The 26,113-nt window shown below is 43.7% G+C and overlaps 1 protein-coding gene across 1 annotated transcript in view; it reads right to left on the bottom strand.

The window, feature by feature from the left end:
- AFG1L (AFG1 like ATPase) overlaps nt 1–26,113 on the bottom strand; it is a 158,650-nt gene that overhangs the window by 15,233 nt on the left and 117,304 nt on the right. The window contains exons 9-11 of the mRNA XM_036902913.2: nt 23,673–23,743; nt 23,316–23,416; nt 141–281 (exon numbers count right to left, since the gene is read on the bottom strand). Coding sequence (XP_036758808.2) covers nt 141–281; nt 23,316–23,416; nt 23,673–23,743 — 313 coding nt within the window. The remainder of the gene's footprint in view (nt 1–140; nt 282–23,315; nt 23,417–23,672; nt 23,744–26,113) is intronic.

Raw genomic sequence — 26,113 nt, 5'->3', positions numbered from 1 at the left:
CTGTCATTATCCCTGATTTGCAGATGAGGAGACTGAGGCACAGAGAAGTGAAGGGGGCAGCAGACCAGCGTTTCCAGCCCAGGCAGTACAGCTCCACAGTCCAAAATGTATAGTTCTGAGAATATGAACACCACCCTTACCTTGAAATTGTAGAGGCTATCAATGAGAGTTATGAATCTTCGAGCCTGAGTCCTCTTTGCCAGTGTAAATTGTGGAATGTTTCGTAAAAATACTGTATCAAAATTCCTTGACAGTTCCAAATAGTCACTGGCACCAAGTGGCTATAATTAAAATGAAATAACAGAAAATTAAAGCAAGCCAATGGTTATTAAGTTCCAGTTGCCTTTAGGTTATTTAATTTGAAAACACCTTTTTTTTCCTTGTCATGCTGATTGCGGTGGTGGCCTTGGGGTAAGTGACCAAGTGGGGCGTGTATTGTGCACCACCGTCCCCTGCGTGTAGCTGCACAGTGTGACTGCACTCCCGGTGTAGCTATACTGTGTGTGGTGTGCACTGTGTGACGTGCACCGTGTGTAACTGCACACTAGGCCGTAAGAGGACAGGTGGGGGTGAGGGTACCTCTGGCCATCTCACCTGGATTCTTGTAGGCCTGTCCTAAATCCAGTCTCCAGCTGTTAAATTTGCATGACCTGACTTTAAACACGTCCTAACAAATCCTTCCTATTCCTCAGCTGCAAACTGTTATTATTGTGGAATGGCATCACCTTGTGAAGGCATGCTGAAGATCATGTCACCACTTTGAAATAAAGACTATGCCTCAATATGAAGAGAATATTTTCTTGTAACTTGAGGTAAATAAAGCGCTTCAAGTGCAATGTCGTAAAGTTTGCTAACCTCCAGAGGAGATCCCGGGGAGGTTAATAACAAGACTGGACCGAGGGTAATTCGGCACAACTCGTTACCTGTTGATCTGAGGAAGGTTCGGCGCTCGGGCGCCACAAGGTCACCCACAAGGGTACCACCTACAGATGCACAGCGCCTGCTCCCGAAACATGGATCTGACTCGCGGAAATGACAGTAACTATCTGCAAGCACAGTCCGGGTCGCGTTGGGATGGCCGTGCGCGGGGGTGGGGAGGGGTCCCCGGGCCGCCAGGGTGACGGGAGCCCAGGGCCTGCGTGGGCCGGGTGCCGCTGAGACGTCCACCCCTCCGGCATCCCCAGCATCGCCACGGCCCGTGCCTGGCAGCATCACGGCAGAACCCACCGACACCCCTTCCTGTCCAGAAAGGTCTCCCGCGCTTGGGAGAACCAGGGGCCTGGGAGGAGGGGAGGGCCACTCCCGCCCGAGGGCCCCGCACCTGCGGCCACCGCTGTCCCCTCCGCCCGCAGAGGGCTGCCACTCCCCGGGGCGGGGACTCCCGGGAGGTGCGGGGCGGGCTCTGCAGCAGCTGCGAGGCCCGGGGCCGAGGGGCGCGGGACCGGAGGGCGCACGGATGCCCGCCGCCCCTGCAGCCCTGCCGGGGTCCCTTCCCCTCCCCCAGCCCGCCCGCAGACGCCGCCCAAGGAAGACCCCTGCCTCTCCCGGGCTGGAGGGCCGCGAGGGGGAGACCTCTGCCCGCCGTCGGCCGGCGCCCGGCCCAGCCTCGCAGGGCCCGGGGTGCAGGCGCGCAGGTCGGGGGCCAGGGGCGGGCGCTGACGGCGGGCTGGGGGTCCTGGGCCACGACTGACAGGCCGCCGGCCTCCGGGAAGTCCTGGGGCCTCTCTCCCGTTCCCCCATCCGTAGGGTGGGGACGGATTCCTGTCTCATGGGACTGTGAGGATTAACGGGAACGATGCACGCGAAGCACCCAGCACAGCACCCGGCGCGCACGTCGGCACTCACGCCACTTGGGCTGCTTTCCATTTCATTGTAGCTCAGATGACTGGGCTCAGTGGGGTTGAGGGTGTCGTGAAGTGTCATTCTCAACAGGACCGGCTAGTTTTTGCCCCCCACCCCACCCCAATTACCTCTGAAACCCGCAATCAGCCTTTGTGCGCCCGCCTGTGGGGGTCACAGCAGGGGCCGGGCGAGACTGGAATCCCGGCGTAATGAAAACACCCCCCAGATGCGGCAGGGAGGGCTGCCTACCGTCTGCACCTAATCCGGCGCCCCGCACAGCGAGACTCAGGCACCGAGGACCCACACACTGTGGTTTTAGGATCAGTCAGAATTAAGTGTCTCACCTTTTGCAAATCAGAAAGTATAAGTAAAAAAACGTAGAACCTCATCTTAGGTATGTAGTTATGTATAATTAAGCTCTTTATGCACGGGTGTGATTTCTATCAGTACAACGGCATGCCCACGGAAGATCATTACCAGAAGGGCGCTGAAGTGCCCGGGCAACTGGAAATCAGAATTTTGCCCACTCAGCTTTTTAAAACAAATTATATACCTTTGCCAGTGGGTCCTGCGTTTGCCATTATATTAGCAAATATCCCCAAATTCGTTTCACTGACCCAATCATCTGCTCATTCACAGAAAGAAAACTAATTAAAAACAATAGTCACTGGAGAGAAAGGGGAGTGACTGCCTAGTGGACACAGTTTCACTTTGGGATGACGGCAAATCCCAGAGCCAGAGAGAGGACGGCCGGCCGCCCAGCACGGTGGATGGACTTGGTGCACTGAACACGACGCTTTTAAAAATTATGAAAATCGTGAGTTTTATGTTATGTACTATATTACCACAAAAAAAAAGTCATTAAAACAAGGAAGGGCTATTAGTTGCCAAAGAAATCCCAATTAGGCCATGGAGAGATATTATATTTTTCTTTAAAAACACGAGAAGGAAGAATGGAATGTATTATTAGTTGAAGAAGAACATCTTTTCCCAAAAGAAATCAGCACCACTAAGATAAACTTCAAACGAGAAGGCATTTTGCTGTAAATAGTCACGGACTCTGCTTTCTTACACTGGCTTCAACGGTGAAGTGTCCGAGAAGTGACTCTCCAACTTTCAGGACTGACTTTGGCGACAGATTCATCAGAAACGCTATTTTCCATTAAGTGAAGCAGGAGTGGGCAAAAATGTGGCAGAAGCGTCGGCACTGCCAGTCCGCCCTCGCGGCCGCGTGCCCCGAGCCGGCCCCTCTGCCGGCCCTTCTCTGTGAAGTGAGGGCATCACCGCGCCCGGCTCACCAGGAACTGCAGTCGGCCGTTTCCAGCATCAAACCTGGTTTTTCGAAAGTTATGTTTAGGGAGGCGACTTTGCTCATTACAAATTTGAGAAGATTTTTACTTGACAGTTTTGTTCAAATCCAGTATTTGGTATATTTAAAATATCTTTGTAAATTAATTTTTACAAACAGTGTAAAATTGTTATATAATATATAGAGATATGGTAACTGTTTTCACTGAACCACATATAGACGCTGCCAAGTCAGCCCGTGTGCCACACAAGTGGATCGTTTTTGTTGTGTGACGCCCCGATCACGACGACTGAGAAGTGGCTAATGTTGCCCCAACTAGCCACCTGCTCTTTCTCTAGCACTTGGTATTTTAAAGGTGTTTGGGGCACTCAGGTGCACTGGCTGAAACATCCCCTGGAGAGTCATGACAGCTGAAGCCCATTTAAAACGCTCGGGAGGAGTGCAGAACGCCCGTGTGGCACCAGGCCTGCGACCTCGCCCGCTGGGCCTCCAGAGCTTCTTGCCTCCGTGCCCACACCCTCTGGGTTGTGACTTTCCAGCTCTCCCACTGAGACACGGGGTCTCTCTGCCCAGCCCTTCCATCTGGACTGGTTTTTTGATTTGCCGCCACCAACAGAACGAGGCAGAAGGGACGGTTTTCCAGCTCTGAGGTTAGGCCTCAGGAGGCTTTCCATGCTTCTCACACCGCAACACTGCCGCTGGGCTGCTGGGCGAGGAGAGCCAGCCGTCCGAGCAGAGGAAGCGTCCTAGGCCAGCCTGCAGCCAGCTGGTCCCCCAAACAGAGGACTGAGCCCGGCCAAGATCAGCAAAGCTGCCTACAGATGCATGGGCGCGTCCAAAGTGGACCAAAAGCACCTCCCGGCAGGCCTGCAGACGGCAGAGCAGGAGTGCGTGCTTCTGTTCATGAGCCACTGAGTGGGGGCGGGGGCTGACCCGTCAGGCAGCCAGAGCTAACGGAGCACTGTGCTTGCTACAGAGAGACTTCCTCAGAAAGGCCCTCAGGACTCATAGCAAGTCCAGGACATGTGGAAAAATATGATCTGCTTTTATAGTAAAAGATTGGTTTTATGTAAGTGATAAACACATGTAAACACATGTACTGTGACTTATGTTCATATGTTTTTGGCATTTGTATGGCATAGTATAAAACTTATTTCCAAAAATAAAACTTCTGATTTACTGTATACAAGAGCTAGAAGAAAAAAGTCAAAAATTATGTGGCATCTTTACAGAATGCAAGAAGACATGACCCAACTGAATAAAGCAGAAAGTCACTGAGAGAGAGCAGCTGAGATGAAGAAGTAACTGGGGGAGACAAGGACTGTGGCAAGAAAACTAGGTTGTAAGAGCATTCCAACAGAAAAATGGATAAAGAATTTGAATAGACAATTTGCAGAACAAAAAACTGCAAAAAGTATAAGAGGCTATTAGACAAATGCAAAATGGAGTCAAGCTCAACAGTAACCAAAGAAAGACAAAATAAAAACATCACTTTTCATATAGCAATTTGCAAAGAAAAATAAATTATATTACTCAGTGTTGGCAACCATGTAATGAGGTAGCCATTGCTTCCGGAAGAAGAAAGCAGTTGAGCTGTTCCAGAAAGGGCCTTGTTGGACTGCATTAGGAGCCCTAAAGTAGTCATAAACTTGACTCAGTCCTTCTGCTTCAAGAAATCAGTCTATAGGCCCATAGACAATGGGAAGTGACTGGTGGTTCCCATGGGGAAGGGGTTGGGGTGGGTGGCTGGAGAGGGGGAGGGGGAGAAGGCATAAAAATCTCAATCATGATGTGAGCTGGTCACGGGAATGGCAGTGCAGCATGGAGAACAGAGCCAATGATTCTGTGTGGACAGACAGTGACTGCACTAGTGGGGTGAGGATGTAATAATGGGGGGAACTGGGGAACCACTGTGCTGTTTACTTGAAACTAATGTAAGATTGTATATCAACTATACTTCAATTTTTAAAAAATCTATCTTTAGGAAGTGATCAGAAATTCAACCAAAGGCTATATACGGCAGGATTATTTATGACCATATGCACCAAAAAGCAACTTTAAAATAAAACAACAGAGGAATGGCTGAGTAAGTTATGTCACATAGATATAATGGAATAATATTATTGCCAACAAAAAATGCTATTTATGAAAAATATTTTATTTGGAAACATGACAAACAACTAAGTGAAAAAAGCATAATGCAAAATTATAATTGTACTGAAGTACCTGTTTTGCTCAAAATATATAAGTAGGAAAAAGGCTAAGTAAAAAATGCTAGTAATTGTTATCTCTAACATCTGATAGACTTATTAACTGATAGACTTGGAGGTATTTGAATGATCTTTTTTTATCATTCAGACTTTCCTGTATTTTCTGAAGGGGAGAGAAACAAGATATATTGTAACAAGAAAGAATAAAAACAGTGGTGTTGCAGCAAAACAATGCTGACACTCTGTACGGATTCCGACCAAAGTCTACTCTTTTTGTTTTTAAGCTATTTAGTTCCCTGCATCTTCCCTCATAATAATGAAGAATGACTGTATAAAATACTCAACATAAAGGCACATACTAAAGGACTTGAGGAGTCACCAGTCTATTTACTGCAATTTTCACCCTCATTTACCACTCAGTGAGATGGTGGATCCCCAGAAAGGTGGGCACCATCTTTCTCTCCTCTGTGTCCCCTGCACCTGGCACAGACCAGGGACAAGATTGGTGGATAAATGAATACACTTCTTCAAAATCAACTGTATCTATCATGCTTAATAAGTACAAGGCATTGTACTAAGTCCTTTAAGAACCTTGCAAAACACAGAGAAGACACATTTCTCCACTCTTTTGACCTGACATACTACTAAATTGCATGCACTGGATATCTATGGCAGTTGCAAATATTTACACTTTTGTTTTGCATTAGTTGACCCTCTTATGTAAGTAAACCATACTTTAAGGCACTTTTGAAACCATAATTTGTATTGTAAATTAATGCACATCCTATGAATAATTAAAGCATACGATTACTTTTGAGTACTAAATGGCACTTGAGTTAGTAGCTTGAGTATGTTATTCTAGCTCAAAATTCAAGTAGCATTATCCACTGCAGATTCTTATGACAGATAATGATGACATTCTCCATCTTTCTACCTGAGCAATTAAAAAGTTTAATAGTCTTTGATGTGGCTGGTTATCTGAATAATTTTCCCAACAGGAACAATTAAAATCCACTTACTCGATGGTTTGTGCATTCTCGACTATTGTTTCAAACTCTTTGTTTCTGTGGAAACCTGATGAAAACTTAAAGAACTTTAAATCTATAATGAGTCTGCAGAGAGCATTTGTCTTCCTTAATTACCGAGAGTATACAGCTGGATTATATGCAGCACGGTTTCTTAACAAACTTGCAGGAATAAAGAGCCCAGCCCGCCTGCTGCCTTACTTCTGTCCGGGAAGCTGCACAGCTGGCTGCTCGGTTTGAGCCTGGTGCCAGGACGGGGGTTTCTCAGCACCATGCCAGCCCCGCACCCGAGATCCCCACCAGGCTGCCTCCTGCCCTGCAGGGAGGACTGCACCACTTCAGCAGACACCAGGGAGCTCTCAGCCAGAGGCTCTTTCCTCTCTCCCCAGCTAATGCTTGTCTGCCACCGTTATGTCAGCTCAAGTCGGACGATTATGATTTCAAGCACCGTCTAGGTTGCACTGTCCTAAGGGTTATTGTTACCTGTAGAGACTCCTCTTTGTAAGATCCTTGTAGTGATGCCCTGACAGCCCCTCATTAAACAAGGGTGTGTGCATCTTGCTTTCTTTACACGGAAATGACAATACCTCATCATCTGAAAGAGAAGTACCTTTTAATAGGAAAAAAAATACTCAAATGGGATCAGGATGAATGTGTCATTTCCAAAACAAACCTGAACTATCACAGGAACTGATGTTAAGACAACTACAGGCACCACATTAATGACGATAATAATGAGGAAAGCACAGCACTAAGATGTGTGCCTTTGTAGAGTAAAGAATTTCCCAGGACCGGCCAAGTGGCACCTTGATATGAGGGAGCTCATTAACAGGCGTCCAAAGCCTCCAGGCTGAGGAATATTTCATCACTCCGGAAAATGCCACGAGCTCTTACACCTCCTACTGCAGAAAGTGTTCCGAGTAAGACTTTTACTACTTGACTTCTATGGTCTCAAAGGCAGGAACCTAATTCTACCCAAATCTGCCAGATTTTTGCTAAAATATTTATCCCTTCTATGGCCAAATAATAATGGTTAATATAGTGCTCTTTTGGGGGGCGGCCATATGTCTAGTAGCTTATAGAAACAATGACTCAACACAAAGGCAACGGGGCGAACCAGAGGCGACGGCCTCCTGTCCCCACCCCAACTCGACCAGCTTTGATGTAGGTAACGGAGCTCCAACTTCTGGCGCTAGTTCTGGAGATTCCAGAAGTCACAACTTCCTTAAAACACAAACCACGCCAAATCAGACCCACTGACTGCCTACAACGTGAAAAGCACTCTCTGGGTTTACTCTTAGGAGTTCTCCCAGCTACTGGGAAACCCCTACAATTGGCATCAAAACATGTTACCTATGGCCTGTACCACGGAAAATGAAAAATGTGGAGATAGGTTAAAAACACACCATTAGAAGAATATGCAGTGGGAAATCATCAGCAGTCGCGCCGTCATTACTGTCCAGGGCCTCTGAGAGCGGCCTCGGGAGAGCCCACGAGGCGGGGCCCGCGGGGCCTCCCAGACTGGGTCACACTCACCGCCCGGACTGCGGACACCACGCTGCTCAACACCTAGCTGGCATCTGACCAGCGCGGGGCGTGCAGTTGTTTAACAGACACCTGAAATTTGAGGCAAGTCAAAAATTGCCCCTTTTTGGAAATGAGATAAACAGCGTTCAACCATGCCAGTGGAATTAACAATGGTGCGTGAATTAATGTAGCTTAAAACCCTCTCTCTACTCAGAAGGACCCGAAACACGTGGGGAATTAGAAAGTCCTGCCTAGTTACTGTATTGAGCTACTATTTTTTTTAAGGGTAGTGGGAGGCAGTCAGAAAGCAGCCTCGAGTCTAAGGGAAACAGGGCTGCTGCTCGGGTTTTTCTGGCTGAGGGAGACGAGGCTTCCGGGACATGCCTAGGGGGCCGCGTCCTAGAATCCAGCCTCACCCGCAGATCATCTGACCTAGTTAGACTCTCCTACCCGTTCTCAGGTGTCTGAAGTTTCTCAGTTAGGGTTTAAGATTTAAACTTAATGCAAAGCCATGGGGACACTTCGGACTACTAGGTTTTGTGTCTCGGGGCTCCAAAAATTTGTTTAACTCTAAGCCTGTCCTAAGCATGCGAGGCTCTAGAAAAATGGGAACACCACTAGTGGGCTGAACAGTGCATCCCACTGAGCATTTAGCCTAATAAGAAAACCCACATTCTCCATTCCCAAGAACATAAATAACAAGACGCTTCTCAGAAACATGCCGTATACACAAGTATGCGTGAGTGTATGTGTATGATTGTCATTGGTCAGTTTCCTCAAGGAGTTTTTAGTCGGAAGGTATTTAGATTAACATGATCCTCTACCGTTCATTAACCATATAAAATTAACCCTTGAAGATCATAAAGAATGAGGACATTTTATTTTAGCCACATAAACAGCTAGTCCTGTTTGTGCAACTAGACATAGAGCAATCCAGAGACACTAAAAAAAATATTGCCAGGGGAGGAAAAACGGCCCAACTATTGCTAAAATTATTTCACAAACTCACTTGTTAAAATAATGCTGTAACAACACCTTCCTAATTTCCCAGTGGAAAAGAGATTTTCTGAGCAAGTTCAAAACAAATGGAAATTTAAACATTATTAATTCTTCAGACATGGTATCTGATTGTACAGACTACAGAAGGGTACACATGTAAGTGGCCAAAGCTGAAATGTTTCCATCCTTTTGGTGTTCTATTTGTTACTACAGTAATTTTAATAAGAATGTATACGGTAACAATGAAGGAATTTGTAACAACCTGATTCTACCAACATCTCTGAAATCAGAAACTGAGGACCAGCACCTCCTTGATCGCGCACACAGTCAAGCCGGCCCGGGCGGCCCCTCAGTAGAGGGCGGTATTCGCTACGTCTCCGCGGGAGGAGAGCCGGTTCTGTCTTCCCGGCACAGATCGGCCTGTCCAGAAGCTGAATGAATGGGGCGGGAGGCGGCGCCCCGGCCCTGCTCCTGCTCCTGCGCGTGCGCCGGAGACCAAGGTCGGTCGGCGGTGACCTCCCCCTTCGGGGCTGAGAGGCAGGAAGGGCGACTGGACTAGAGGGGCAGGAAAGGCTGTAGAACCGCAGGGTTTATGGTGAGAATGATGACTTCTGAACATGTTTCAGTCTTACAAATGCAGAGATTTTGTTGTGTTTGTTTGGCTTTTCTCTGTTTGAGTTCATTGAGGGTAAAGCCACATCAGGGTTGGGAAAGAAGAGGGTATCAAAGAGTTACTATTCTTCCACTCGCTCTTCTTCTTTGCAAATCATGGAAATACTCCGTGGAAAATGCTAATTCATATTCTAAAGACATGAAAAAGTGAATCAGAGCGAGGCTGAATGCCTCTTTGTGCTACTGGATATGCAAAGGGCCAAACCCTTCAAACTGAGTGAGACCAAAATAATTCTTCACTCCATCTCCTTGCCAAAAAGACAACCTGCTGCCCAAAGTTTATTAAAAGAAAGGTTTGAACACGAGTCTATCCAATCTCTAAGGATTTATCTAGTCTCTAACCCGTTTCTCTGGATCAAGCCAGATAATAAAAAGAAAAGGTTCCTTGTACTTTTCTGACCTCTATCGCACCAGCCCCATTACCCTGTACTTTGTCATTACGACCCCAGATTGTATAAGAATCTGTACAATACAAGCTTGTACCGGCGGAAGGAACGGTGCCGAGGACAGTCTGCGGCGTGTTCAGAAGTGCTCTTGTGAAAGGCCCCAGGGCCAGGGGAGTCTTCACTCCTGAGGACCTGACTTCTGTCTCCTAATTTGCTGAACCTTTTCCCATGACTGACAGGAGGCTGAAAGTTGATGGAATTGTTCAATTCAAGAACTCTGCATAAATTTGTCATGGATTTATGTCTCTCTTATCTTTCAGCTTAACTATTCCCTATCTCACCTTTGCCCTGCTTTAAAAAAAATCTATTTAATTCTATGTATGTATGTATATGTGTGTCTGCATATGTATATCTGTAAACACATGTAAAAACCTTCTTGGTTTTAATACATGCTCAAATTATTCTTTTTCTCTTTCTTTTAAAACTAACTTCATTATATATTTTGCTTTTATTAAATAGGAGGCCAAAGAGAATCAGGGAAATAAGGTATGAGTAAAGACTTCAGAGGCTAACATCAGTGCCTCTTTTAAGTTCATTAGTTAACAAGTACGTAGTGGGCACCCATCATGGCACAGTTCCAAATGTGGGGCATGGGATTCTTAGAGAAGGTGGGTTTCCTGTGCAGGGAGGTAGTTACCTGTTCTACGAACATGAATGGAATTTGGTGTGAATAAACTAGGCTGAGAAAAGCAAAGGATCACGGGCTTCAGTAACGCAGCAAAGGGGGATCAGGAAATGTATGCGGAGGCTGTGGCGGTCCAGAAGGACGCGGACACTTAACGACTGAGACTTGTATTAGGACATGATATGGAAGTGCAGGAAGTGCAGGAAGAAGCTGACAATACCAAAGGTGTGCAAGATTATTTACAAAAGCCAAGATGTGGAAACAGTGTAAGGGTCCATCAATGGATGAATGGGAGAAATTGTGGAACATTTATATAACAGAATATATATATATATGTAATGGAATATTATTCAGCCAGAAAAAACGAGGATGTTCTATCATTTGCAACACCATGGATGGACGCTGAAAGCATCATGCAAAGTGAAATAAGTCAGAGAAAGATACTGTATGATCTCACATGTGGAATCTAAAAAGAAAAACAACAAAAAACCACAAAAATGGATATACCAAACTCACAGAAAAAGAGATCAGATTTGAGGTCAACTGGGGCAGGGGTTTGGGAGAAGGGGGAGCTGGAGGAAGGTGCTCAAAAGGTACAAAGTTTGGTTTTTTTTCACATCATGCTGTACACCTTATTCCTCAATAAAACTGAAAAAAGGTAGGCAAGATAATTATTATATCTCCTTATAAATGTGAGTAAGTCAGTTTACAGTTTTTAAGATATGTTAAGGCTGAAAAGCAGTAATATTAGGTTATTAAGAATAGTGGTTTATTGTATATGTCTATTAAGACCTTGTACAAAATAACATCCAAATCCCAAGATGTTACCAATCTAGTAAATTACTTCCATTTGAAAAAACTCTTCAATAAGATGATGGGAAATTTTAATTGTTTCTACTGTACCTTTGATTCAACTGTACTAAGATTGTGGCTCCGTTTCCTTCCACTGACTCCTGTGGTCAGACTTGCAGCCCCACCCGGTCCCCTCACCTCTCCCACTTCCCCTGTCAGTCCCGGTGAATTCATTCCTTCAGACGCCGAACTAGCCCCTCTATGAATGACTCCAGATCTATATCTTGAGTCCGAGGCTTCCGACTGTTTGTAAGGCTTCTGCTGCCTTGGGTACAAGGGCTTAGCTTGTTCACTGCGCTTCACTTTAATGCACTTCGCAGACACTGTGTTTTTTACAGACCGAAGGTCTGAGGCAGCCCTGCATCAGGCGAGGCTGTTGGTGACATTTTCCAGACAGCATTTGGTCACTTCGTGGGTCTGTGTCACATTTTGGTAATTCTCACAATATTTCAAGCTTTCTTATTATTATATTTGTTAACGGTGATCTGTGATCCGAGATTATGACTCACTGGAAGCTCAGATGATGGCTAGCAACTTTTAGCAACAAAGTGTTTTTTAACGAAGTTATGTACATTCTTGTTTTAAACATAATGCCATTGCCCAGTTAATAGACTACGACGGTACAGTGTGCACACAACTTTGATATGCAGTGGGAAACCGAAACATTCATTTGACTCACTTTATTGCAGTGGTCGGAACCCAGCCCACAATATCTCCGACAAATGCCTGTGTTTCTGTGAAGGGTCCTGCCATTCCTCTGGTCGCCTCTGCTGAAAACATCAGAGCCCTAGGCGGCGTCTCCTTGGCCCTGAGACCTCTCTGCATCCAATCCCCTGGAGATTTCTCCTGTGTTCTTTCCAATCTATCATGCACATGAGGTGCGATGAGCAGCTGATCCCCAGTCCATGCTCCGCTTGCCAAGCCGTGCACCCCGGTGAGGGGCGGCATCCACCTACAGGAAGGGCCGGCCACCCTTTTTTCCACATAAAGGTGTGATTTGCTCACTTGGCTCCATGCCTCCTTGAGGAGCAGCTTCATCTGACACACACAGTCTCTATCTTTTTGTGTGTGTGTGTGTGTGTGTGTGTGTGTGTGTGTGTGTGTGTGTGTACACCTTTGCCAGATTATCTAATACAGATCTGTTAAAAATTAATGACTAGTTTGCTTTATGCTGATGAAGATTCTCACCCAACTCCACTGGCAGGTAAGCCCCTCTACAATGACGCCCCCCATCTATCCTGCCTGTGAACACACCACTCGTCTACACACAGTCTGAGCTCCAGCCATGGCTTCTCAGTCCTCTGGAGAGAGAATTCTGGATTGTCATGTCTTTGTTTTTGTTTTCCGTTTCAGAACTTTAAGGATGCAGTCGCATTGCTCTAGGTCTCTGGGGCTTCCAGTGAGCAGTCGGTCTTTAATCCCATTGCTGCTCCCTGGCTGCTTTCAAAGTTTCTTAACTTTCAGTTTTCAACAGTTTAACTGTGATGTGCTTAGGAGTGATTTTCCTTGTAACTGGCAGGGGTTTACTGAGCTTCTGGAATCTGTGAATTCACATGTTTCATCACATTTAGAAAATTACACACATTATTTCTTCAAGGAAATTTTCTGCCCTGTTCTCTTTCTCCTTCCCTTTTAAGACTCCAGTGACACAGGTTGACTTTTGATGTAATTTCTGATGTCATGAGGCTTTATTGTTCTTCTTTTCCCCCAGATCTTCCTCTGTTTTTTAGACTGCATAATTTCTATTGATCTATCTTCAAGTTCACAGACTCTCGTGTCAACTACAATTTGGTATATTGAGGACATACAGTGAACTTTAAAATTTTCAGGTCTAGAGTTTTTAACTTTTAGAGTTTCCATTTTGTTCTTTTCTTATAGTTACAATTTCTCTGCCAAGATTTCCTATTTGTTCATTACTAGTATATCTTCCTTTATAGTCTTGAGTATAGATATAAAAGCTACTTTAAAATCCTTGCCTCTAATTCTAACATCTATGTCATCTCAGGGTCAGCTTCTGTTGATTGTCTTTTCTCTTTTAAACTGGGTCAGATTTTCCTATGTCTGCATATACCTACTAATTCTGGATTGTATTCTGAATATTGTGAACGATATGTTGAGAAGGCTTGGGATTCTCTTATATTCCATCAAAATATATTGATTTTTTGTTGTTGTTGCCACTTCAGCAGGTTACTGGCTAGTCTCAAGCCCCAAATGCGGCCCCTCTGGGATGGACAGTGACTTGGAACCCCTGCTCGCCGTGTCAGCCTCGGCTGTGCGTGGCCTGCGGGCCGGCCCGCGATCTGGGCAGTCTGGGTGGGGCGCTTTGGGCTCTTCCTCTCTGGCTCTCTCCTCCCTGTGACTTCTCATATTCTCCAGCTGCCTTGGCCACTCTTCTCTGGGTCTTCAGACCAGGGATACTGAAGGTTTCTACTAAGTTCTAGGTGCTCCAAGTGAGGCCAATGTGATCTGCTCTCAGGAAAAAACTATAAAAATAAGAGATTCACCGCTGTCAATCCTTTCTACCAGGTGTTGACTGTGCACCACTGTCTCTCTGCTTCTGGCTGCTCAGCAGTGCCTTCCAGGTATTTACTTTGTTATATTTTGTCCAGAGTTACAGCTGCGGTCTACAGGGGATTGGTCAGACAGGAGCTGCGCTGTCACCAACAGAGGTAGACCCCCGAGTCTTTGAGTCTCTGAATATCCTCTATAGTTCCTTCCTTTGTGTGTTTCATAAAAACATAAACTCTCAGAGCAGGAAGAGACCACAATGATTGCCCTCCTGAGGGCCCGTTCTTAGGACACCCAACAGCCCCCTCTCATGCTCCCCACTTCTTCCCCTGCCCCAGCAGAACCCACAGCCCTCCAGCCTTCAAGGTCCAGGTCCAGGTCCTCTGATTCCACCCAGCATTCTAGTCAACCTGATCCTGTAGTACAAAGTACAGTCCGCCTCACACGCTAGTGATCTGTGTACTGATCACATTTTCTCTCCTAAATGCGGATTGTATAAGCATGGAGAGTGAATTACCCATCAGGGCACCCAGACCTGTGTCAGCTTTTCCACTAGTACTCAGGAAATATCTGTTGAATGACTAGGAAGAAATGCCATAAAATATAAAAAGAGTAGAGCCCTGTTACCCTGCACAAAAGGAAACTTAAATATCTAGCATGTTGGTTTCCTTCCTGGAAGGAGGACATTCCCAAGAGGAGACGCTAGTTGCTGACCCCTGGCACACGCTAGTGGAAGTTCAGGCCTTTCCGAGGGTGCCCCCTCCACCTTATGAAACCTCGCTTTAGGTGTCCTACGCCCGCTCAAAACCTACAATGGCTCTCTGTGGAGGGGTCCGGCTAGGACGGCAGATCTGAGGTTTTTTACACTTACTTCCCTTCTCTCCCCACAGGCACTCTGCTCTCCTGAGGCGGGGATCTTCTCTTCCTCCTGAGACGCGCAGTGCTTGGCTTTGGTCGTCATGAGACACCCCCACTCTGCTCATTTAAGCTCCACTTGCCCTTCAAGGTCAAGAGCGGCTTCCTCCTTACATCGCTGGCTCTTCAGTCTTCCCAACCCTTTCTATCCTCACTGTTAACTCCCGATGTGCGCAAAATATGTATTCAGCTCGTGAGCACAGCTCTTCGAATAGACCGTTGCAACGGGAAGTGCCAATCACATCGTGAATTTTACAGAGCCTCTGGGTGAGGGCTGGGGTTCCTGTCTTGACCCAGTCGGGCCTCTTTCTCCGCCACTCCGCTGCCTGACATTTGTCTCATGTTATTTCCTTCACTAAGGAACCTGAAAGAAACTTCTTTTACATTCCTCATGACATAGGGGCATACAGATATGGAAAGACGCAAGCAACAGCCGCTGACCACTGAGTGTAACAATCTTGGTTGGGAGGGAAGAGAAGCTTACACAACATATTTCTTGATTAACAACAAAAGATAGAAGAGTTAGGTCATATTTGACCCTAAACTACATGGGATTCTTATAATTTCTTGATATTAAAGCTCATTTTTAGTTTCTTCTCAAAATCTTCTGCCTGACCCAATAATACCTTCACTAAATTACATTAAGAAACAAAAAATACCATAGTCTAACAATTCTCAGACTTTAAAAATATATATCAAAATAATAACTTATCAAATGGGATATATCTTATTAAATATTTGAATTAGTAATGAAGCAACTGATCTAATCTAGAGAGAATTATACCAAATCATGTACTTTATGGGTGAAACAGAAAACTTTGAAAATTACAAATCAAAAAATTACTTAATAAAAAAATTTCTGTAAAAAAACAAAAACAAAAACTGAGCCAGTTGGTAGGTAAGCATTAGAAAAGCCATCAGTGTGAAAGGTATTTTAAAAAATCAAGTAAGTACCTTGAGAGTCAGATTAATTGGTTGGTTTAGATTTTCTCAACACTTTATCATTCCTTTTTATCGTAGAGGTCCTCTATTTAGAAAACATCCCAATTATTATATAGAGCTGTGATACATCTATTATTTAATCCAAGTGAGATCTCTTAAATTAAAAACAAATTCTAATTTTAAAAAGTTAATAGCCACTTTAAATGTTTACAATTCATAATTCTTAATCATTGTCTGAGTGTCTGAGTTGGTAAATGACACAGTCCTCCCCAAATATTAGATACTAGTTTGTCATATTAGAGCAGAAGTGATCTTAAAAGGAAGACAAGGAGTTTGTCTACTACTAGATCTGATCCTCAAGATAATTTGACTCCTAAGCCAGAGACCATACTGAACGTGTGCCATGCTTAGCACACCTTTCTTCCCAGGGGACCCTCAGGTATTCCTGAGGCACTTTCTCCCCATTACAGGGACCAGACGTGTTTAAACCGTTTCAGTTAGCAGCACAATATAAAAAAAGCCACAGAAAATGAAAGCAAGTTTTCTCCCTCAGAGAAGCTTCAGGCAGCCGGGTCTGACAAGTCCACGGCTTATGGAGTTTAAAATCTGCAGCCATGCGCCGCGTCGCCAAGGACCTGTTCTCGCCCTAGTTTCAGGGGGCTGTAGCAGAAAACGTGGCATGTAAAGAAAACAGGAAGGGGTTCTCTCTGCTCAGTCTCTTCATTCCTTCTGATTCTCCTTCACACCCCCTGCCTAACTGGCTACAGGTTTCAAATTTCTAATTTAGGCCCTCTTTTATGGGCATTTCTCTAAATCTTTCTTTTTTTCTTTCAAAATGGTAAAACACACACACACACACACACACACACACACACACACAAATATCAACAGCTTTTAACCCAATATATAGTTATTTTCTGGGAAGATGCAAATCATCAACTATTAGTAAAACCCAATCCTTCAGTCCAATTGCCAACCTTGCTTTATCTTAAAAAATGAAAGGAACACTTATAAAAATACGTCATTTTTAGCCCATTTGAGGAAAACATGGATTATAATAGCTATGAACTAAATTCCTAGGATAAACAATGAACAAACTATTTATTTTTGGCATAACTTTCTTGACAAAATTTTAGGATGATAAAAAATACATGCTACACTTGATAATTTGGTTATTCAATTAAACAGAAAATGATTTTTACAAAATATGTAAAGATTTCATCAATTTTTTCACAATCCTCTTTGTTCACAAATATGTCAGTTACTTTTCCAAAAAAGTTTTTATGGTGCCATTTAAGCTTGTCGGTTTTTCTCTGCTCTAAGTTGGCCAATCTTCATTTGTTAGTGGCTTAGCATGATGGATTTGCTTTTCATCTATATTGTAACTGTAGGATGTTTATATAAGACTAGCACAGAATGACTGACCAATGACTTTTTTGATGTGATGGTGGCCTTAGGTACCGGCATTGAGCTATGAGGGAGGTCTGCGTTCTTAAGTGGTGACTGTTTTCTTGTTACAATATTTTGCATTTCTTGGCAACCTTGTATCTGTGGTGATTGAGACACTAACTACCTGCGTGAAGAGGACTCTTGAATTGAGGAGGTAGCTCAAAAATGAATTATAATGACCTCATGAGTCAGATTTTAATGTCAAAAACCATTCAGTCAAACAAAAAGCACAGCCGACCCAGGGTAGAGACCCAGGCAGCTGGCAGGCTGTGACAGCCCCAGCTCTGGTCCCCTGTTCCGGGTTTCTGGGAGGCTCCCGGTGCCTGAGACACACCCAGCCCCGCACTCTTGACGCCACCAAGAAACAAAACCTTTGGCAAGGAGTTGGATGGGTCACGAGTCTGTAATGATTATTTTTGATCCCTGGCTCCTTCCAAGGAAAAAAATAATATATTTATAGACTTATATATTAGGTAAAAACTCACCTATTTTCATAGGTAAAGGGGGTTTTGACTGCAAGCTCTTGGTTATGCCGCAGGTAAAGCTAAAAAGGCGAGGGGCGTTCCCCTCTTCTCACACACACCTCCCACCCCATTTCCTGGATCTGGAACTCCTCGGGGTGACATCCAGCCGGGTATCTCTGGATTCCCTTCTTTACGAATCAATAATCCAACACTGTCACGCTCAGAGAAGCAGGACCCAGCTCCCGACCCCCGTTCCCCTGAATGCTGTATGGGGCATATGCCTTCAGGCTAGGAACGTCAGGTCTTGGGCAGCCTCATTTCTCTACTTCATAATAAAAATACTATCATCTTCTCACCTGCCATGATATGAAGGTCGGGAAGCTCTGTTGTGGAGAACTACGGGAGGGTGAAGGAGGATGCACTTGGTGGCCTCTGCTCCCCGCCACCCCCTGCGCCTCGGAGGCGGTAAGGGAAAGCGAAGCCGGCTCATTACCATGGACACGGCAGGAGCCCTCCGCTTTCCGTTCCTCACCTTGACCCTGGCCCCTGGGTTCATCAGAGGGGGAGGAGAAGTCAGAAATACAGCCACTGTTTAAGTCGGTGATTCCCAGAGCATGGTGCCCAGCACTCCAGGAGTCCCGGAGGCCCTCCAGGAGTCCCTGACGTCCAAACTTCCCATGATAGTAACAGAACACCCCAGAGAAGACAAGGAGTGACTCTACAGCATCTCACTACGCTGATGGACAGTGACTGTCATGGGGTGTAGGGGGGGACTTGGTGATGGGGGGAGTCTAGTAGCCACAATGTTGCTCATGTAATTCTACATTAAGGGTACCAAAATAAAAAATAATAATAATAGAACACTATTCGCAATGCACTGCAACTGTGGTGACGTTTGCAGTACCGATGCAAAAGCAACAGTGGGTAACACTGCTGGTGCCGTAGCATGAATCAAGGCGGTGGTACCGACCATGTTCTGCTCTTCACTCATAGTAAAAAAAAAAATCCAGTTCCATTTGGGAATGTCCTTGAAGCGGTAAAAATGATTTTGTTAAATCTCAACCACTGGGAACATGCCCCTTTAGTGTTCTTTGTGATGAACGAAGTAGGCATACAGCACTTTGCTGTAGACCCAATACGATGCTGTCGTGAGGAAAAGCCCCCAGGCAGCTGTGCACGCTGCTAGCTGAACTGGCCACTTTATTTTAATGGAACATCACTTTTACTTAAAAGAATGAGTGACAGATAAACTGGTTATTCAGGGTGGGCAGGCTTTTCTCACAATGTTTGACAGACATTTTCTTGAAAATGATCAAAGTAATAATGTCACTTCAAGGAAAACAGTATTTGTTGCCAGTGATAAAATCTGAACAAACAAGTAAAAATTAGAATTTTGGAAAAGTTGGTGCTGCCACCATGAACTTGACAGCTTCCCAATTCTTAACCATTTTTTTTTTCTGATGAGACTGACGGTAATATTAACAGATGCAATGTTTTGATACTGTATAATTAAATGTGTCAACATTTGAAAGATCTACATAACTCATTCAACTAATATTTTCTAATAACATGCATTCTCTTACAAAATTGTACATGACAAAAGACCCATTTAAATTTCAAGACTAATGGATTTTAACATAACAGAATTCAAAATATACACTGATACTGTTTCAGTTGTTTCAGTTTCTGTATCACAACTGACATTTTAAAATCTACTTCTTGTCAAGTTTTAAGAAATTACGAACTATATAACAGTTTTAGGTTTATTGAAAAACCATAGAGTTCTATATGCCTCCAAATCCAGTTTCCCCTATTAACTCCTTGCATTAGTATGGTGCATTTGTTATAATCAGTGAACCAATACTGATATCTTATTACCTGAAGTCCATACTTTATTCAGATTTCCTTAGTTTCTACCTGACGCCTTTTTGCTGTTCCAGGATCCCATCCAGGGACCACATCATTCAGGTGTCATGGCTCGAGGTTCCGCTTGGCTGCAACAGTTTCTCGGACTTGCTTTTGATGCCCTGGGTGGTTTTGAGGAGTGTGGCCACTTACTTTGTAGACTGTCCCCAGCTGGGGTCTGCCTGGCGTTTTCTCACAGTTACACTGGAGTCAGGGGCTTCGAGGAAGAAGCACAGTCCAGTGGTATTCCTATCACATCATATCAAGGGTCCATCCTACCCACATGAGCTGTCACCATGGCAACCCTGGTCACCTGCCTGAGGGAACTGCCATCAGGCTTCTCCACTGCAAAGTCACTCTCCCCCATGCTTCCCACAGGGGCTCTTTGGAGGGACGTTCCTGCAGAGTGTTCATGGGACATCAGAAAGGAGTGCCCACAATGATCTGACCCAGCCTCTTAAGATACTTTTCCCCTTTCCAACTACACATCTGTGCAAGGCCAGATATTTTTACATACTTCAACCAAAACAACGTATGTATCAGAGGAGATTGAATGCAGAAGCAGCAATAAGAATCTCGTATCTTCTATTAAGCCAGACATTAAAGAGATTAGCAAAAAATATAAACAATGTTACTCTTTTTACTACAAGACTTCCATTTTGGAAATAATAATTTTTCATTAAAATATTATTTATGTTAATTTGATGGGTTGAATATGAAATGGTTTTATATTTATTTTAAATAAATTAATAAATATTAAAAATTTATCGGTGTTAATTTCTAATACAGTCAATGTTGTGAGAACAAAAGCTCTTTGGGTTTCTCAGTAATTCTTAAGGTTGTAAAGGGGTCCTGAAACCAGAAAGTTTGAGGATTACTTGCTTTAGGGTTAAACTTCTGTGGACCAAAAATGAAAGAGCCCTGTTCAAAGAAAATAAGCCAAAACTGAATTCTAAAGGCTTAATGAGTAAACTGACTATACCTAAATTTCCTTATTGAAAAATGTAATTTTTACACCTGCAGAAAATTGTTTCTTCAACTGATAACTGTGCTCACAAGTATCTATTTGCAAAGAGAGTTTGTTATTTGTGTCTTAAAAATAATGACAGGTGGCCAGGTGTGTTTGTAAAAAGTATGAGCAGAAAAATGTATCAGTCGATGCATATGCATGGGTGTACGCACTGTTCACCATCAACTTCCTTGTTCATCAGCTTCGTTCTTTGGTTTTTAACATTCAAGCAATGGAAGTCCGTCAGATATGTGTTCTGGCCTTCATCTATTAACCTGATGACATCATGTCAGTGTAGACCTCATTAGACTTATAGCTGCACCACAGTTTCTCTCAGAGAGGTGTGAAGGGACAGTTTGCATCTGTTTCTCTGTTTTATGCCTTTTCATTTCATGCATTTTAAATGAAACCACTGGATGGGAACTTCTGGTTTGTGTCCTGTGCTTGGTATGCTCTCAGTAATACTAAAGGATGAATAGCTTTTATCTCCACTATTTGGCAAAGAGTCAAGGCTGGTGGTGTCTGGACGCCAACAGCGGTGATTAGCATCAGCGAATAAGGGCGTTAATCACCAGAGCCAAGGAGCCCAGGAATCTCCTTGGCCCTTTATCTTCCCAGCAGCAAAACCACTCCCGCAGCACTGCTGCTCTGTGAGCGCCCATTTCCTGAATACGTGACCTCTGGCATTGCCATGTCCACCAGGCAGGCAGCTGGCCTGGCGGAAGCACAGGGGACAAGTGGGGGAGAAGTAACAACATGAGTCTTAGATAGCAGGTGTGATTCTTATAGGGAGGAATGTGAATCAATGTCACAATGATCCCCAAGTCTTCTGCCCTCTGCCTGTCCCTGCCCCGTTCCTGGCCAAGCCTCAAGCCAGAAAGTCACAGTCTGGGTGCTGAAGGCGGGTGGCAGTCATCTCATCTGACCGTCCGACTGGCCCTGAATCCTCCCTACGAACTCTGGTCCTCTGGTTGCCTTCAAAGCCAGTTGGGGACATGAAGTTGAATGTGTGAAAAGGAATTTAGGGCACATGCAGTTAGATGTAAAATTTCAACACACAAACCCGGACCAGGGTGGTTTCATACGTGCCTTCAGAATGAGAAAGAAGGTTTGGCGAATAAAATCTCATAATTGACCCAAAGCATAATTTGATTTTAAAAAGCAAGATGTATACTAGTAACTTTTAACCTGAATTTATTTAATTAGTCTGAAATTTTGTAAATAAAAGAAAAAGAGAATTCTCTGCAGCAACCTTTTCACCGCCATCCCCACAGAGAAAACTATGAAGATTTTAATTCCTGATTAGCAGCCTTTTCCTGGTACTAAGAGTCTTGGGAAATAATGAGCACATTAAAAAATACAGACAATAGTCAGTATCTGCTCCAGGACACCAGCCACGACCCCCCCGCCCGTCAGTCCCCTGTCATCACTGGCCCCCCTCTGTGGGGTGGGGGGAGCTTCGTCTGTGCATATGCACCGTTTTTCTCGACTTTATTTCTCTGGCAAAGTAAGTAAAACTTAGTTGGAATCTTAATGGAATTTCTCCGGGATGTATTAGGTTTCCAGGACCTGGAAGAGATTGATCCGGTCACAGGCAAAGGGTCCCTGTCACCCAGAACTTCTGCTCACACACGAGCATTGCTGCCCTGCCAGGGGACCCCAGGGGACCTGAAACCTCATCAGTTTTGAAGTGCTTTACTTCTGTGGTAACACTTGCAGATTGGACTAATCTCTCTGGTTTAAAAATGACAAATTTACACTGGTTAGAAGGAATTAAGTCACTAGCTTTTAAGATTAAGTACTCATAAAATAGCTGGTGTTACAAACAAAAGATTTTATCTTTTCCCAAACTGAAAAAGTTTTTTTCTGTTACCTAAAAGTCAAGATACAGCAGAAACCAGCTGGAATGAGGATGTATATATGACAACTGAGGAGTTAAGCTTAAAGGTATTTGTAATTTGGGTTTAGTTTTCTCAAGATTTACAGTCAGTAAATATATTGACTGTCCATTGGGTACTGAGAATCCAGAGCTTCTAAAAGACAGAATTCATCTCTAAATGAGTCTGTAATCAAGGTCTTCCTCACTGATTTAAACGTGTGTATATATGTTTTTTTTCCCTCTGTTGAATATACTATTGCATAACATAGATGTCACAGTTTTAGAAATTCACTTTTTTTGACCCGGGCTCAAACAGGTCACACATTCATGTGGGAACAGATGGGCAATGGGAATAAGGAACAGAAATCCCTTCAAGTCACCCTTCCTCAGGTGATGGCGGTCCGCCTCATTTCTCTTTCCCCACGACGTACTTAACCTCACCTCAATTAAAAAAAAAATGACTCTCTCATGTTTGACTTTTATACAATATCCCTAAAACAGCAGACAGTTCTCTCTGCATTTCTAATTTTGCTTTCGAGTCCTTCTAAGTACAAACTTTGTGCCAGTGTCTATGACCAGCACGTGACACCTACAGATGAGCATTTCCCTTAAGGAGGCTTTAAAGTCAGCTCTGACTCTGTGAATAGCATTTTCGTACCTGAAACAGGCAGAGAGGGAAATGCGAGGCCCCATGACATGTGCAAAGGCCGACGATCTGGACGTGTCTGGACACTCACCCTCTCACACAGCTCTTCAAACGTGCAGTCGGCAACAGCTCCACAGGCTTTCCTCAGCCGCAGCTCTCTGCCTTGCACTTTCAGGATCCTTGGTCTAGTTACTATGGGAACATGAACAAAGACTCAATCTTGTCTGGATAATTACTATAAAATTCATCTCTTACAGATAGGAAATGCATAGCTTGATGAATAATAGCACATGATTCAACACATAAATTAGACAAAATGCTGATACAATGACTGCCACTTGAGCATGGCATCAACCCATATACAGCAATGGAACTTATTAATTGGTCAGTGGAGATTGGGCATTGTGTTCTAAATGTATTCTCTTTCAAGAGAAATTAACTTACGTACAATCATTTTGTTTCTGAGCCAGCTCATCAAACAACTTATCCATGACAGCCTCCACATCAGCTTCACTTGTGCTACAGTGAAAAGAATAATAGAATATGAAATTAATAACACTTGAAGCCAACATCAAACAGCTGCCTGAGCCTGCTTAGCTTTTTGCCCATAAAAAGAGAGAACAGGATGTTATGCTCTAAATACAAACATTAGATTTCGAATACACTTAAAAGCAGAGAATATTAACTCTCAGGTAGATGATTCTGCCTTATTTGCATACACTGAAAGACTTCTGTGCGTCTGGCTGTTTCCAGTAATGAGGCAACACAGGCGGAGTAAACCCACTAACACTATGTGTGCACAATGAGAAGAAAGGCTTCTGGCTCTCTCTTGCATGCGAAACAAGAGCAAACAGACAAGGCAGTCAAGCATCCAGCAGACTATCCTTTGAAATCTCTACTGAGAGGGTACATGTGAAATTAAATATTGAGGCTGCTTAAAGAAAAATCAAGTCAAGCCACTGACTGAGAGGATCAAACATCCAGAATTAAATTAGCAGTTTGGAAATACCAACTTTATCTGCACATCCGTAACTTTATCAGACTTCGAGCGTGAGGACAACTGCAGACCACACAGTTTCTCCCAGAAGCGTCCCTGTCAGAGACGCAAGAAACCCTCTCCCCCTGTGATGCCCACCATTGCGGCTGCTGCAGAGTGAGTCTCAGCAAAGAATCCTTTGTATTCTAATTAGAAATCACCATATGGTTTAGGGAACTCACATACATAAATGTGATAATACTGTGGCCTTTTCTCCTCTCACTTTTTTAAAAAAAAAAAATAGGGATTGGTAAATTAACAGTCAATAAGATAAAATAACTGGTAGAAGAAATAAATGCTGTTAAAAAAAACTTCAAGTGAAAATGTAAGTTTACTTCAACTCTACATACAAACTTACACAGGATGACCTTCCAATATGCTTAATTTTGACACACAGATTGCTCTTATCTAGGTGTGGAAGCAATTAAACTCAATCCTGGACATTCATCTTAATAGAGTCTTATTGAAAACGAACACGAAAAATTATTTTTTCTTTAGATTAAGCTTCAACTTACCCAAACTAATTTCTCCCTTGAGAAAATTACCAAGTGGCAGGTATTTAACACACAAGCACCTAATTCATCAACTGTTCTACAGCAAACACTTTTTTCTTTTTAGTTGAATTACAGTTGATAGACAATGTTAGTTTCAGGTGTATAGCATTCTGATTTGACAAGATATACATAACAAAATGCTTATCATGGGTAAGTGTAGATAAAATGCAACAAAGTGCATTACTATGTACTTCATAAAAGTCATTATGAAGGGTTCGGAATTGTCACATTCCAAGTAATATCCACTCCACTTCAAAAGATCTTAAAAACATCATTTGCAATGGTTAACTTTGCAGGGGAAATGCTATTTGACTCACATAAAATGTGAATGGCCTTGTATGTCATTTGAATAGAGTCATATTAAAATAATGAAATACTACTATGGAAAGGCTGATCATGATTTATAAAGACAATGAACAATTTTAAAGCTACAAAGAAACCACACAAGTCACTATAAATGTCAGTGCCCACCCCAAGGCCTTGTACACTCAGATGGCTGTGCCAACATCATTCTTGGGAATTCACTCAGAACTGTCTCCAGTTTGCCAAAGTGGTGTGCATGCCATGACTGCTGCAGAAGTGAGCTGCTCCCTGAGGGGTACAGAAAAGAGGGTGCGCTGCCAGCCACCCAGGACGTCCACTGACTTCCGGAACCGTAGCCTCTCCTTAGGAAAGGCATGTCCCCCGAAACAGGGGAGAACTGAATTCTGAAAAGTAACCAAGACAGGAGACAGTTGCCTTTCTAAAAGCTATCTGCTGCGCACACGACTGCTTACAAACTTCCTCAGTGGTGATGTCTTTTTTACTCTGTGCTCTGATATACTATAAAATTAAAGGATGGCTCAAGAGACTTTAGTCAGGCCACATCTTCTACATCAACTATGAAATTATGATCTGTGGTTTCACTATAGTTAAGTTGTATGTGAAATTATACAATTATTTTTATTTTAATAGTATCTTACAAGAATTTTATTATCATAAAAAGTTACTCAGAAGTTATGACATACAAAATAAAAATTTTTACTGGTGTTAAGTGGCCTAAAAATAAAAACTCATAAAAGCAGTTGATGTATCTCACAATTGAACAGTCATCCATCTAAGCCAGCTTGTACTTGACCTCAGGGAGTAAGTTCTACTAACCCACAGGGGACAGGAAACTCACCTTCATATTGTCTTAAAAGCAAGAGGGGCTAGTATGCGGTTTCAGTTATATCAGATGTCTCTATATTGATGTAAAATGAACAAGAATGCTGTGAAAGGAATCCTTATCAGAAATGAATACATTCGTAAGTCCTTAAC

The sequence above is a fragment of the Manis pentadactyla genome, chromosome 12 (genome assembly GCF_030020395.1).
Source record: "Manis pentadactyla isolate mManPen7 chromosome 12, mManPen7.hap1, whole genome shotgun sequence".
In the NCBI taxonomy this organism is placed as follows: Eukaryota; Metazoa; Chordata; class Mammalia; order Pholidota; family Manidae; genus Manis; species Manis pentadactyla.
This window is presented reverse-complemented; position numbering and strand designations above follow the sequence as displayed.